At 47.0% G+C, this 14,366-nt stretch overlaps 1 protein-coding gene across 2 annotated transcripts in view; it reads left to right on the forward strand.

Moving 5' to 3' along the window:
• The first annotated feature begins 476 nt into the window (after positions 1–476).
• The window catches only part of LOC110533191 (hedgehog-interacting protein), a 55,397-nt gene continuing 41,507 nt past the window's right edge, over positions 477–14,366 (forward strand). Inside the window, exons 1-4 of one of the 2 annotated variants that reach the window (XM_090187631.1) lie at positions 477–707; positions 981–1,213; positions 4,845–5,037; positions 9,531–9,675. In XM_090187631.1, coding sequence (XP_090043757.1) covers positions 584–707; positions 981–1,213; positions 4,845–5,037; positions 9,531–9,675 — 695 coding nt within the window. In that variant the 5' untranslated portion in view covers positions 477–583. Of the gene's footprint in view, positions 708–839; positions 1,214–4,844; positions 5,038–9,530; positions 9,676–14,366 lie in introns of those variants that run through there. The other variant, XM_090187632.1, reaches the window with a different exon arrangement.

The following is a 14,366-nucleotide window of genomic DNA, read 5'->3' on the forward strand; positions in this document are numbered from 1 at the left end:
GGTAATGTATTGTAATTTTTTTATTTATTGTATAATCTGCCTTACTTTTGCTGGACCCAGGAAGAGGGATCCATAAAAAATACAAATACAAATAGTGTATGTTAATGTTTCAGAGAATTGGTGGGGGGATTGGTGTGTTTACTTTTACATTAAGATATGTAACCTAGTGTTTGCTAATGCTTGCCATTATGTAGATCACATTCCCAAAATATATAATCAATTAAGTGCTATAGATAGGGGATGCAGAATACACATGAAACGACATATGTAATAGACTTTACAATCCTAGAAAGAATCACTTCTAGAATGTATTCTCAAGTGCACTTGACTTCTCAATCTCACCTCTTCAATTCTTCTGTAGGCTATCACTGACGACAGCCCGTCCAGTGCTGACAGCCAGGTATTCATCGTTCCGTTCCACAGTAGCTTACAGCCAAGTGCGCGCACTCGTGCTGTCTTACGTCACTGTGCTCGCTCCTCTTCTCGCGCGCTGGTTAAAAAGAAGGAGGAAAGAGCAAGGGGAAACATGTGAGGGCTCTGAGGATCTAGTGAGAGACAATTTTGTGCTTACTTTTTTGACCCAATGCACTGTGCTGAAACGGATTTTAAATCAGAAGGAAGGACACAAATGAAGCTTACTGCAATTCTCAGAGCTTTCTTATCCTTTGCTTTGTTTTCTTTACGAGAGAAAAATGTGTATTTCTGGGGTATGCCAGCATAACCAGCACTACCATTAATTGATTTTAAATAACATTTTTTTCTCTAGCAAATATTTAATTCTGATTACTTTATGCGTATACCTTTATTAAACTAAATTATTATAATCGTTTACCTGTGATACAGCATATATAAATATAGAGAATATAGTATTTTGTAGGTTTGCACCGTTGCTTTCAACAGTGATTTATCTCATATATTTTGGTTCCAACGTTTTTTCAATATGAGGCATTTGAAATTTGTACTCGTGTTGGCTATTGCAGTCAACGTTTGGGAATGTGGGGATTCCAAATTTGGCGAGAAGGGGGAAATAAGCCCGAGGAGAAGGAGATGTTACGACGGGAGCATGCCCAAGCGACTGAAGAAGAGGGAAAGAAAACTGTCAGTGGACAGCGATGCAAGCAGCGGGGAAGTTTGTCACAGGTTGTACCCTCGTGTGTCATGCTGCCCAACCAGGCGTGCTGCTTATCAGATAGTCCACCGGCGTGATGCCAGGGTATGTTGGGCTCGTTGCATTCTTTCATTGTGAGAGCTGTCTGTAGGCTAAAGCCAAACGCCCCGGGGAATGTATGTACTGCGTTGTGTGTCTTTTCGACTTGTTGTTGACAGTAGTAGAATTAACGATATATGAGGGAGGTGGGACTGTGAGGGGAAAATTCAACCGTAGCCTACTTACACATTCTGGCGTTGTCCTGCTACTCTAGGCGGTTTTTGACGTTTCTTTACCAGTCACATTAAATATGTAGAAAATCCATAAAACTGTCAAAACAAATGAACATGATTTATCAGCCAACTATGTTGTTTAAAATTTGGAAATGATATAAGTTGTTGGTCTCGAGCGTGTCCAAAGCGTTACAGTGTTACCATGGTTATGTTATAACCTTTTACGTTCATCCCCGCGCTACAAAATAACACCACACGAGCGCAGTCCAAGGGAGTCAGCACCGTTGACTATCGTTAAATTCTACTAAGTTATTATTTGCATCCCACACGGCAGTTATGCGCACTTGTGGCATGTTTGTCAGCGCACTTAGAATGTATTTTGCACCAATGCTGCATGTTTTTATGTTTTTCTTCTTTCCAATTAGTTCCTGCACAGCATGTGCGCGTTTACTGTACATAGCCTACGCTGATGTCCGTTATAGACACATTATTAATTATCGTCATGTTTAACTGCATGGATAAATCTTTAACACAGTCTTCATAGGCTACGTGGAGTTCACGGTAGAATTCGCCGTATTCTCAGGTAAACCGCTCCGAACTAATCGATTTATGCGGCTGGGTGGTATCTCACTTTGTGTTGTGACAAAAAGCCTGCGTCATTTAATTTGCTCAAGTCATGCAAATAGGAGGAAAAACCCTGAACGGAACAAAAATAACTTCGACTTCTCCTCCCTACTACACTGCCCACACACAGAGCTCTTTTTGCTTATGGCAAAAGAATAACAACAACACCATTGTGTTTGTTAGTTTCCCTAATGGGTGAAGCTGGAGAACATCAGTCTCCCCGTTCAGTCCCTCGACTCTGTCCAAGTGTTAAGGCTGCTGAGAGGGTATTATTTGTCCTTCACTCCCCCCTCTCACACCCACCCCTCACTAACTTACACCTATTCCCAAAGAGCAAGTGTTTTGTTTAAGATTTTTAACACCAGTCTTAGTGTTGCCTACAGCACAGCCTCTTTTCTCCATAGGGCCTATGTGTGGGGGTCTCTCTCTCTCTCTCTCTCTCTCTCTCTCTCTCTCTCTCCCTCTCTCTCCTTGTGATTCCTGATGGTGAGACCTTATGAGGCTTGTGCAGCCCACAAAGTCTAAGATTGAATGACAAGCAAATGTTTTCAAGTGTGACCTTTGTGCATTGATATGTTTGTTCCGGCAATTTCACTGACAAAAGCCATTGTGCCGATCCTATCAAAGAAATGAGTCCTCCTGTAACAGCTGCTCCTCTACAGTGAGCTACTTACACGTCTGGCTTTTTGATCACGTCTCTGTGAGGAGGACAACGACCACCATAAAGGAGCTTATGGAAATGCATTTTGCATTTGGGCTGTCCATGTGAACTGGCAATCTTGTGTTATTGATGTGTTACGACACATTTCCCCCCCACATGCCAAGGTATGTCACACAGATGGATGTTGTGCGCCTGTGTGGGTCGGTTTGTTTACCTTCGGAGACTTGGGTCCCTTGCATTTCTGTTCCCCCAGTAATGCTATAATAGCGCATGTACAGACCGGGATCAAGCCTCTGCTTTTGAGTAGCGAGTCGGTGGTGAAATTTTGCTGCTAAACACAACAAACAAAGGTCCTCTTGTTCTGGTTTGTGGTGATGGCAACATTGGAGCCCATCCCAGCAACATATGGGCACAGGGTATGGCAGAGAGCCCACAAATGCTCCTCTCCATGGATTGTGTGCCAGCCCATGGCACGTCGAATCAATGGGCAATTTAGAGCAGGAGGGCGGGCGGTTAGGCATGCCCACGGCGGTAGTACTCGCATATATTTGGAGGGGTTAGTACTAGTATTAGTATAGTAACATATACTGTTACCACTTAGCAGACACTGTTATCCAAAATGACTTAGAATACAGTGAGTGGATATGTTTTAGTATCTGTATACTGCAGGGATTAAACCCACGTCCCTGCCGTTGTTGGCGTCAATCTCTTACCAGCTGAGCCACACCTGACCACTACAGTTACAGAGACCGAGAGTAAGTAAAAACACACAGACATGGACAACCAGGTTTTAGCCCAAGCTAAGCCTACCCTGCCTAATGCTGACCTGTCAACACTTCTAAAGGCTAACGGCTTTTAGCTGCTCTGCACTCTTTATTAGTATAGTATTAGTATGAGTATAATTATTAGTATGTTTATTAGTATATTTATTGCTTGTTTATAGCCGGGTTTATCAACCTCTGTGTGTGCTTCTGGCAAGTCCAAATCACCCGTGTTTTACACTGTCCCAGTAAGAGGAGTAGAACAAACATTCTTTGGCCATCTCTAGTCGTGGTCCTGAGGGGCTATAAAACAACCGAAGGCCCTGTGTTCAACCTGTGTTCACAAAACAGTCTCGAACACGACCGCAGGGTGGCCGTATCCTTAAGAAACAGCTTTCTCTTCCAGACCTAGTCAGGTTATTGTTGAACTGAGAGAGAGAGAGAGAGAGGGAGGTGTCCATATGTTGGACCCAGGTCTGTAGGCCTAATTGACTAGGACAGACTGCTAATTTGTTGAATGATGTGCCTGTCTATCTCTAAATTGGTGTTTACACACGGTCGGACCTCACACAGTGCAAAGCACTACCAGCCTGCCTGCTGCCTAAGCAGCACACATGTCTGGATGCAGGACACATTATGTTGTGTTTTATTACACCTAATTTGCTACGTAAATAATCCCTGCTAATTTCTGGGGTCTAAATCTCTTGTTTACTTTTGTTTAGCGACCTAAGTAACGATTCAAACCCTCTAATTCGGCACCATCCATTTTGGCCCCAGCCGCCCTGACATATGTAATGTAATTTGAATTTAACTGTTTGTGCACTTAGGTAAACAAGTTGTGAGGAAGATAATCTTTTTCTCAGAATGTGCCGTGTATTCTGGGTTTAAAAAAGTGACATTAAAAGGTAATCAGGTCTAATTTTGATGTGGGCTTAGTTTCTCTGGAGAATATTTTTTCAGTGTACCATCAATAAAGCTGCAGCGGTGGTTAATTAAAGTTAGGTTATATCATCTCCATGCTAATGTCTTACAATAATGTTTATTATAAACTGGGTGGTTCGAGCCCTGAATGCTGATTGGCTGAAAGCCATGGTATATCAGGCCGTATACCACGCCTATGACAAAATATTAATTTTTACTCGTCTGATTAAGTTGGTAACCAGTTTATAATAGCAATAAGACACCTCAGGGGGTTGTGGTATATGGCCAATATACCACGGCTAAGGGCTGTATCCAGGCACTCTTCGTTCGTGCATAAGAACAGTCCTTAGCCGTGGTATATTGGCCATATACAATGGCTTAATTATACAATATCGCTGACATGCCAGAAAATTACAAGCCATGTTGAGGTGTAAAACACACTAAGTCCGTATTTTAATCAGTCATTGTTCCTTGTTGCGTGTGGTCCCTCCCCCTAGATCTTCTCCACCAATAACACGGAGTGCAGCCGTCTCCTGGAGGAGATCAAGTGTGCACACTGTTCGCCCAACGCCCAAGTGCTGTTCCACTCCCCCGAGTCGGACAAGGTCCCCCTCAGGGAGCCCCACCTGCCACGCCTCTGCCAGGACTACTGCCGAGAGTTCTACTATACCTGCCGCGGACACATACCAGGTAACCATTCTACTACACCTACCACTAAGATATACCAGGTAACCATTCTACTACACCTGCCACTAAGATATACCAGGTAACCATTCTCCTACACCTACCACTAAGATATACAGGTAACCAATAAGGAAAATGATAGTGCCATCACTACCCCAGTCAGTGCTTGCACTGTATAGGTGGAGTGAGGCACACATATGAACACAAATCTCTCTCGCTCGCTTTCTCTCACACTTGCTCTCATTCTCACTCACTCTCTCCCTCCCTCAATCTCACTCACTCTCTCTCTCTCTTTTACTGACTCCCTGACACACTACATACAGCCTATTGTCTGAATAAGGCAATATTACATTTCTGAGCAGGTCTCCTCAAGGTCCCCAATTCAAAGTCAGCAAACAGTGTTGAACATATAGGTAGCTTGGTTTTACTTATGCAAGAAGCAGTGGAGCGTAAGGACTCAAGAATAAATATTTATTTATGTAGGCTTACCTCATCTGACCTCACCTCCACTTGGTGGTAGAGCCTGCCTGCCTCACGCCCCCATACACTGGGAGAGCCTCGTCTCAGTCTACCCACCCTGGCTGGCAGGCGTTGCCTACTGCAGCCATCAGCCTAGCACTTTGTTAATTAGTCTGACTACACACTTTAGACCTGGCAATCAGGAGCTCTCTCTCTCTCCCTCTCTCTCTCTCTCTCTCTCTCTCTCTCTCTCTCATCAGTATTTTTAGTCCCACTTGGACTGGTTGTAGATGTGTTTTAAGAAACATTACTTTTCTTTACTCACATTTACTCAAACTCTTCCTCAATCTATGGAATTTAGACATAAATTGTGTACACACACATGCGCACGCGCGCACACACACACACATATACACACACACACACGTAACCACACGTCCTAAACAAAGCCCCTACAATCTGCCAGAGAGCTGAAAATGATTGATTTTATGACCCTTTCCTTCCCTGGCCCCGTCCTTCTTTGGCAAGCCCTCCTGAGCTGCCCTGGCTGACGTCATCCCTCTGACGGTGCTGTGTGCTGTTTGGGGATGTGTAAGCTGTAAGCACCCTGGCTACGGTCTAGACATGACCGGCTCTGACACCTCGCGCCACCAAGGGAGCTCCTCACACACAGCCTCAGACACACACAAACTACGGCCTGTTTAAAAAACGCCACTCACACCATCAGTTTGTTTTCCTTGGTGATAAATTCGATGGAACGTAAACACAATCAGAGCTGCCTCGCTGGACCTGGGCCTCGCCTCTCAAACTGCTCCCCCGTACGTGTATGCAAGGCAACGCCAGCCCTGGAGGGAGTCTCCTCCCGGTGTGGAATAAGCGAGGAGATGACATGGAGATGACTAGACATGCAGTTTCCTCCTGGATAGGATGGTATTGTGAGATGATAGGAGACCTGCTTGATAGGCCGCCCTCCCTGAAAGCTCCCTGTCCTCAGAAGTAGGGCCTTTGAAGGGCTGTTACCTGCCTGCCGTGCCTCCCAGTGAAGTGCACATTCCTTGTGATCAAACGGCCGCTGCTTGCCCCCAGCCAATTCTTCTTCCTATCTGTGTCGCCACGGCAGATTAAATCTGCTCGCGATTTGCTGAACAGAGAACAGTTTCAACCACACATGTGGTGGCTCTACACCACCACCAGCACTATCAACATCAACCCCCCACCCCCCTTCCCCATGTACATATTACCTCAATTACCTCGACTAACCTGTACCCCCACACATTGACTCGGTACCGGTACCACCTGTATATAGCCTCGCTATTGTTATTTTATTGTCTTTTATTTTTTACTTTAGTTAAATTGAGTACATATTTTTCTTAACTCTTATTTTTCTTAAAACTGCATTGTTGGTTAAGGGCTTGTAAGTAAGCATTTCACTGTAAGGTCAACTCCTGTTGTATTCGGCAGAGAGAGAGAGGGATAGAGAGAGACGGACAGAGAGAGATGGTGAGAGAGAGGGAGAGTGAGAGAGAGATGGAGAGAGAGAGACAGCAGCCAGTGAGCTGACAGACAGCAGTGAAAGCTTAGAGTTAAACCCAGAGCTTCATACCAGGAGCTTGAGCCAGAGAAGGAGTCAGTCACCCCCCCCATCAATCCTTCCCTCCCTTACTCCCCCTCTACACAGATCAGCATATGTGGTGACGAATGACACATTTATTTTTCTACAAAGGTTGTGTATATGTAAAGCTGCTGAAGTGCATCAAGATGTCAAGTACTTTGGGTGGCCACCCAGGTTGTGTTGGAAGACAACCAGATGGAAGTAGAACTATAGTGCTAGCTCACTGCCTGGGATGTGACAGAGTTTTTTTCCCCCTCTATCTATCTCTCTCTCTCTCTCTCTCTCTCTCTCTCTCTCTCTCTCTCTCTCTCTCTCTCTCGCTCTCTCTCTGTCTCTCTTTCTCTCTCACTCTGTCTTTCTCTCTCTGTCTCTCTCTCTCTCTCTTTCCCCCCCCCAGGCCAGTACAGTAAAACTGGTACATATTGTGGAGGGAGAGAGAATGCAGTGCTCGGTGCCACATGTTTATGGAAGTAGTTAACCATAAATTGTCTAAAATTAGATGGCCCTCTAAGTACATATCATTCTGGATGCAGACAGAGTTTTTTCCCCTATGGATTTAAGGGTCCCTTTGACAAACATTCGTTTTTTGAGCTCATGTACAGTATATATCACTAAAGATGAAATTCAGAACCCTTCCAGAGCTGTACTCTGCATCAACACATGCAAAGTGCTGACCAACAGTATTAAACCTGGACGGTAGCCTTTGCTGTGTCTTTAAATGTCCTCCTGCTCCCGTGAAACTCCCTTTCCAGCTCCCCATTAGGCTGTGTACTTAGCCCTCATTTCTCCATAAAGACATTTACGGCCTGAGTCTCACTTTAACCTAGAGGTCTCCCACCCCTTCCTCCCCCTCCTCCCTCCATCCCCCACTCTGTCTCTCCCCTCTGCATCTGAGGTCCTGGGACCAGCATGGTTAAGATAACTGCAGGCACAAAGTAGGTGGGTGGCATAGGCCTGGGAGTGTTTGTGTGTGTGTGTGTGTGTGTGTGTGTGTGTGTGTGTGTTTTGAGTGTGTGTTTGATCTCTGTGTTGTATTTAGATGTTTAGTGGGATATCCTATCACCTCCAGTGGTAGTGTGGTCAGCCTTGTGGTCGGTGTGGGGGGGCCAGGATGTAGGGAGGGAGGGATGTGTGGGGGCCGGAGAGCGAGATGAAAGAGGGGAGAGACAGTCCTGTTTGTGTTTTTATCACTGCTGTGTTTGCTCTCCTCCTCCACCCCTCTGAGGGTTGTGTTAAGGGTTGTGTTAAGGGAAACAATATTGGCACGGTTGTTTTTAGGTCACGGGCAGTTTTTAAGATACGCTGCTTGCTTGCGTTCTTTTCACCCTGTTCGTGGTTTTGCCCTGCTAGCACAATAAGAAAGGGGGGGGGTCCTAGAATCTTGGAATAATGTTGTGACTGTGGGTCTCTGAAGGTGGCCAATCAGGCGGGGTTGGGGCTGCTGTGTCTAATGAGGATATATTCCCAGATGACTTTGTGCCCCAGACCCTGGTGTTGAACCAACTTTAACTCTAGTACAACTAGCAGCTCCAAGAGAAATCAAGGTGGTCTTGGGAAATAACTGTGTGATGGGGACATTTTTGCTTTGAACTTCCCCAAAGCACAAGCAAGCAGTGGAACACAATCAATCAACATTTGGGAACATAATTTCTTGATTTGGGTTTTGAGGCAGACTCCCTCCTAAAAATGTGCAAAGCTAGTGTTTGGAAGACTGGGCTGTTAATTAAACATGGTCAGTTTTGAATTAGAGTTTCTCACATTTCACATGCTGTGCCTATATGCCTGCCGCTGGGCAAAAGCATCTAGGGTGTGGCCCAAATAGGTACAGGTCAAAAGTGGTGCACTATATAGGGAATAGGGTGCCATTTGGCACTGGCCCCTAACAGTGCTTTAATTGTATGAGAATTTCAGCCTATGTTTTACTTAATATTCCAAATATCTGGAAAGCTATTAGGTATCCACAGCAGTCACCCACGTGAGGTAGAGTTGCAAGGCATAGCAACAGGGGTCAAATAGCCATAGCACCAGGGGTCAAAGGATAAAGGTAAAGATGGATGGGGCCTCAGTGGTGCACTGCTGCAGAGTTGAAGACCTGAGGAGCAGTCTGAACAGCATATTCCTCACATTCTGCTCAGATCTAACCCAGTTGGCCTGTCTGGCCAAGCGTTTCTTTGCTTGTTCAGCCCAGGCCTAACCAGGATTTGGTTTGGCTCATTCAGCACAACTCTCAAAAACAACTGTATGAAGACTTAATGAATTAAAGCTGCGTAAACATGAATTAAGGGCGACTAACTAGGAGGGGATTTAGCTTCAGCTCGCTGGTAAGTTGGATGATGTTGCATCATGGTTTGAACGAGGCGTGATGTCACTTGAATTGAATCGTCTTTCTCTGCCTGCGGGCCGTTGTCTGTGTCCATGGTGTTTTCAGAGCTGTTCCAAGCCGATGTGGATGAGTTCTGTCAATACTACGGACGGCGGGACGGAGGCCTGTGCTTCCCAGATTTCCAACGAAAGCAAACACGTGGACAGGACTCCAACTACTTGGGAGATGAGAAAGTCGAAGACATCAACAGGTTTGTAACGTTTCACTTTCAAAATCTCTTTTACTTGTATACGTTAGGAAGAGTGCATTTCAGGTATGCTTTTAAATATTGAGTTAACCATCCAAAAAGGACGCTTTCAGTGAGTTGAGGAAAGAGAGGCCATAGTGTGTATCGTGGCATCTCCACACTCTGAACCCAGTGTGTCACTTTGACTGGCCACCACCACCGGTCTCGCCCCAGGCGATATGTACTATGAACCAGGGTCATGGGAGACATGCCAATGCCAAGCCTAGATGACCTTACCCGTCACCCATCTCTCCAGTCATCACCAAAGCCTTCCGTTTGTTCAGGGTGCATTGGGCCAGGCTTTGGCCACACAATGGAAATGCTTACCCTGCAGGCCAGCCCTCCTTCACTGCTAGCTAGCAGTACGTCATAGACAAACTTCCCCCCTTTTTTTTGTCTGCTCCGGTGGAGAGAGAACCTCTGAGCTCCCCGTCTCCGTCCCAAATGGCACCCTATTCCCTACGTAGTGCACTAGTCTTATGGGCCCTGGTGAAAAGTAGTACACCATATAGTGAATAGGGTGCCATTTGGGACGCAGACCCGTTCTAGCCCCCCTGACGCGAGCTGAGAGCGCTGCTGCTGGACATGTGACCAACTGACCGTCCTCCTATCTCGAGCCAGACCAGACCAGACCAGAGAAACTATGCTGATGTTGTCTGTCTATGATGTCTAGCTAAATGCTGTCTGCATTCCTGGGGTTGATGGGGTTCTCCTCTAGTCGTTTCTAGTAATGACCCCTTGCTATGCTAAAGAGCACTGTAATTGTAATTGCACTGAACTCTAGGATGGATGGCCGGGATGGCCGAGGAGAGATATAGAGCTTCTGTTGGCAGCCGCTCATCTAAAGGGAGTCTTTTTGAGCTGACTCTCCCCTTCTCATCTTTCACCTGGGATGATGAGCAAGGAGAGAGGGCCAGGTTTTAACCACGTAAGTCTTAATCAGACCTCCCACTTCAAAACTGGCCTGAGGGAGAGAGCAAGGCAGAGAGAGAGATGGAGAGAGAGAGAGCTAGGGAGCGAGAGAGAGAGAGGCAGAGAGAGAGATAGAGAGAGAGAGAAAGAGCTAGGGAGCGAGAGAGAGAGACAGAGGGAGAGATAGAGAGTGACAGAGAGAGAGATAGAGAGAGAACCAGAGTGAGGGAGGGAGAGAGAGAGAGCCAGGGAGCAAAAGAGAGAGAGATAGAGATAGAGAGGGCGCATATCTGCTGTGTATGAACTTGACATATGCGTCATGATTAGAGGTCGACCAATTATGATTTTTCAACGCCAATACCGATTTTTTTTAGATTTATTTGTAATAATGACAATTACAACAATACTGAATGAACTTATTTTAACTTAATATAATACATCAATAAAATCAATTTAGCCTCAAGTAAATAATGAAACATGTTCAATTTGGTTTAAATAATGCAAAAACACAGTGTCGGAGAAGAAAGTAAAAGTGCAATATGTGCCATGTAAAAAAGCTAACGTTTAAGTTCCTTGCTCAGAACATGAGAACATATGAAAGTTGGTGGTTCCTTTTAACATGAGACTTCAATATTCCAAGGTAAGAGGTTTTAGGTTGTAGTTAATATAGTATTTATAGGACTATTTCTCTCTATACCATTTGTATTTCATATACCTTTGACTATTGGATGTTCTTATAGGCACTATAGTATTGCCAGTGTAACAGTATAGCTTCCGTCCTTCTCCTCGCCCCTACCCGGGCTCAAACCAGGAACACATCGACAACAGCCACACTCGAAGCAGCATTACCCATCGCTCCACAAAAGCCGCGGCCCTTGCAGCGCAAGGGGAATAACTACTCCAAGTGTCAGAGCGAGTGACGTTTGAAACGCTATTAGCGCACACCCAGCTAACTAGCTAGCCATTTCACATTTTGTAACACCAGCCATTAGGCTGATAGGCTTGAAGTGTTACGGTGCGTGAATGAGGACCCAAAAGCGAATTAACGTAAACAGAGCTTCTTTAATAACAAAACAAACGTAGGCTCAGATGGACCGGCAGATTCCGACAGGACAGGACAAGGTTGCAGCAAACATGACGATAGTCTGGTTCAGGCATGAATAACACAAACAAGAATCCGACAAAGACAGAAACAAAAACAGAGAGAGATATAGAGGACTAATCAGAGGGAAAAAGGGAACAGGTGGGAAAAGGGGTGACGAGGTAGTTAGGAGGAGACAAGGAACAGCTGGGGGAAAGAGGGGGAGAAAAGGTAACCTAATAACGACCAGCAGAGGGAGACAGGGTGAAGGGAAAGGACAGAAACAAGACACAACATGACAATACATGACAGTACCCCCCCACTCACCGAGCGCCTCCTGGCGCACTCGAGGAGGAAACCTGGCGGCAACGGAGGAAATCATCGATCAGCGCACGGTCCAGCACGTCCCGAGAGGGAACCCAACTCCTCTCCTCAGGACCGTACCCCTCCCAATCTACTAGGTACTGATGACCACGGCCCCGAGGACGCATGTCCAAAATCCTACGGACCCTGTAGATGGGTGCGCCCTCGAAAAGGATGGGGGGGGGGGGAAGACGAGCGGGGGCGCGAAGAACGGGCTTGACACAGGAGACATGGAAGACCGGGTGGACGCGACGAAGATATCGCGGAAGAAGAAGTCGAACTGCGACAGGATTAATGATCTGGGAAATACGGAACGGACCAATGAACCGCGGGGTCAACTTGCGAGAAGCGGTCTTAAGGGGAAGGTTCTGAGTGGAGAGCCAAACTCTCTGACCGCGACAATATCTAGGACTCTTAGTTCTACGCTTATTAGCAGCCCTCACAGTCTGCGCCCTATAACGGCAAAGTGCAGACCTGACCCTCTTCCAGGTGCGCTCGCAACGTTGGACAAAAGCCTGAGCGGAGGGGACGCTGGACTCGGCGAACTGAGAAGAGAACAGCGGAGGCTGGTACCCGAGGCTACTCTGAAAAGGAGATAGCCCGGTCGCAGACGAAGGAAGCGAGTTGTGGGCGTATTCTGCCCAGGGGAGCTGTTCTGACCAAGACGCAGGGTTGCGAAAAGAAAGACTGCGTAAGATGCGACCAATAGTCTGATTGGCCCGTTCTGCTTGACCGTTAGACTGGGGGTGAAAGCCGGAAGAGAGACTGACGGAAGCCCCAATCAAACGGCAAAACTCCCTCCAAAATTGAGACGTGAATTGCGGACCTCTGTCCGAAACGACGTCTGACGGAAGGCCATGAATTCTGAAAACATTCTTGATGATGATTTGTGCCGTCTCTTTAGCAGAAGGAAGCTTAGCAAGGGGAATAAAATGAGCCGCCTTAGAGAACCTGTCGACAACCGTAAGAATAACAGTCTTCCCCGCTGACGAAGGCAGTCCGGTGACAAAATCTAAGGCGATGTGAGACCACGGTCGAGAGGGAATGGGAAGCGGCCTGAGACGGCCGGCAGGAGGGGAGTTACCGGACTTAGTCTGCGCGCAGACCGAACAAGCAGCCACGAAGCGACGCGTGTCATGCTCCCGGGTGGGCCACCAAAAACGCTGGCGAATGGAAGCAAGCGTACCCCGAACGCCAGGGTGGCCGGCTAACTTGGCAGAGTGAGCCCACTGAAGAACGGCCAGACGAGTAGGAACGGGAACGAAAAGAAGGTTCCTGGGACAAGCGCGCGGCGACGGAGTTTGAGTGAGTGCTTGCTTTACCTGCCTCTCAATTCCCCAGACAGTCAACCCGACAACACGCCCCTCAGGGAGAATCCCCTCGGGGTCAGTGGAGGCTACTGAAGAACTGAAGAGACGAGATAAAGCATCAGGCTTGGTGTTCTTAGAGCCCGGACGATAAGAAATCACGAACTCGAAACGAGCGAAAAACAGCGCCCAGCGCGCCTGACGCGCATTAAGTCGTTTGGCAGAACGGATGTACTCAAGGTTCCTATGGTCAGTCCAAACGACAAAAGGAACGGTCGCCCCCTCCAACCACTGTCGCCATTCGCCTAGGGCTAAGCGGATGGCGAGCAGTTCGCGGTTTCCCACATCATAGTTACGTTCCGACGGCGACAGGCGATGAGAAAAATACGCGCAAGGGTGGACCTTGTCGTCAGAGAGGGAGCGCTGAGAAAGAATGGCTCCCACGCCCACCTCTGACGCGTCAACCTCGACAACGAACTGTCTAGAGACGTCAGGTGTAACAAGGATAGGAGCGGATGTAAAACGATTCTTGAGGAGATCAAAAGCTCCCTGGGCGGAAACGGACCACTTAAAGCACGTCTTGACAGAAGTAAGGGCTGTGAGAGGAGCTGCCACCTGACCGAAATTACGGATGAAACGACGATAGAAGTTCGCGAAGCCGAGAAAACGCTGCAGCTCGACGCGTGACTTAGGGACGGGCCAATCAATGACAGCTTGGACCTTAGCGGGATCCATCTTAATGCCTTCAGCGGAAATAACAGAACCGAGAAATGTGACGGAGGAGGCATGAAAAGTGCACTTCTCAGCCTTCACAAAAAGACAATTCTCTAAAAGGCGCTGGAGGACACGTCGAACGTGCTGAACATGAATCTGGAGTGACGGTGAAAAAATCAGGATATCGTCAAGGTAAACGAAAACAAAGATGTTCAGCATGTCTCTCAGGACATCATTGACTAATGCCTGAAAGACAGCTGGAGCGTTAGCGAGGCCGA

This window comes from Oncorhynchus mykiss, chromosome 10 (genome assembly GCF_057628025.1).
Source record: "Oncorhynchus mykiss isolate SJ-2025 chromosome 10, ASM5762802v1, whole genome shotgun sequence".
Taxonomy (NCBI): Eukaryota; Metazoa; Chordata; class Actinopteri; order Salmoniformes; family Salmonidae; genus Oncorhynchus; species Oncorhynchus mykiss.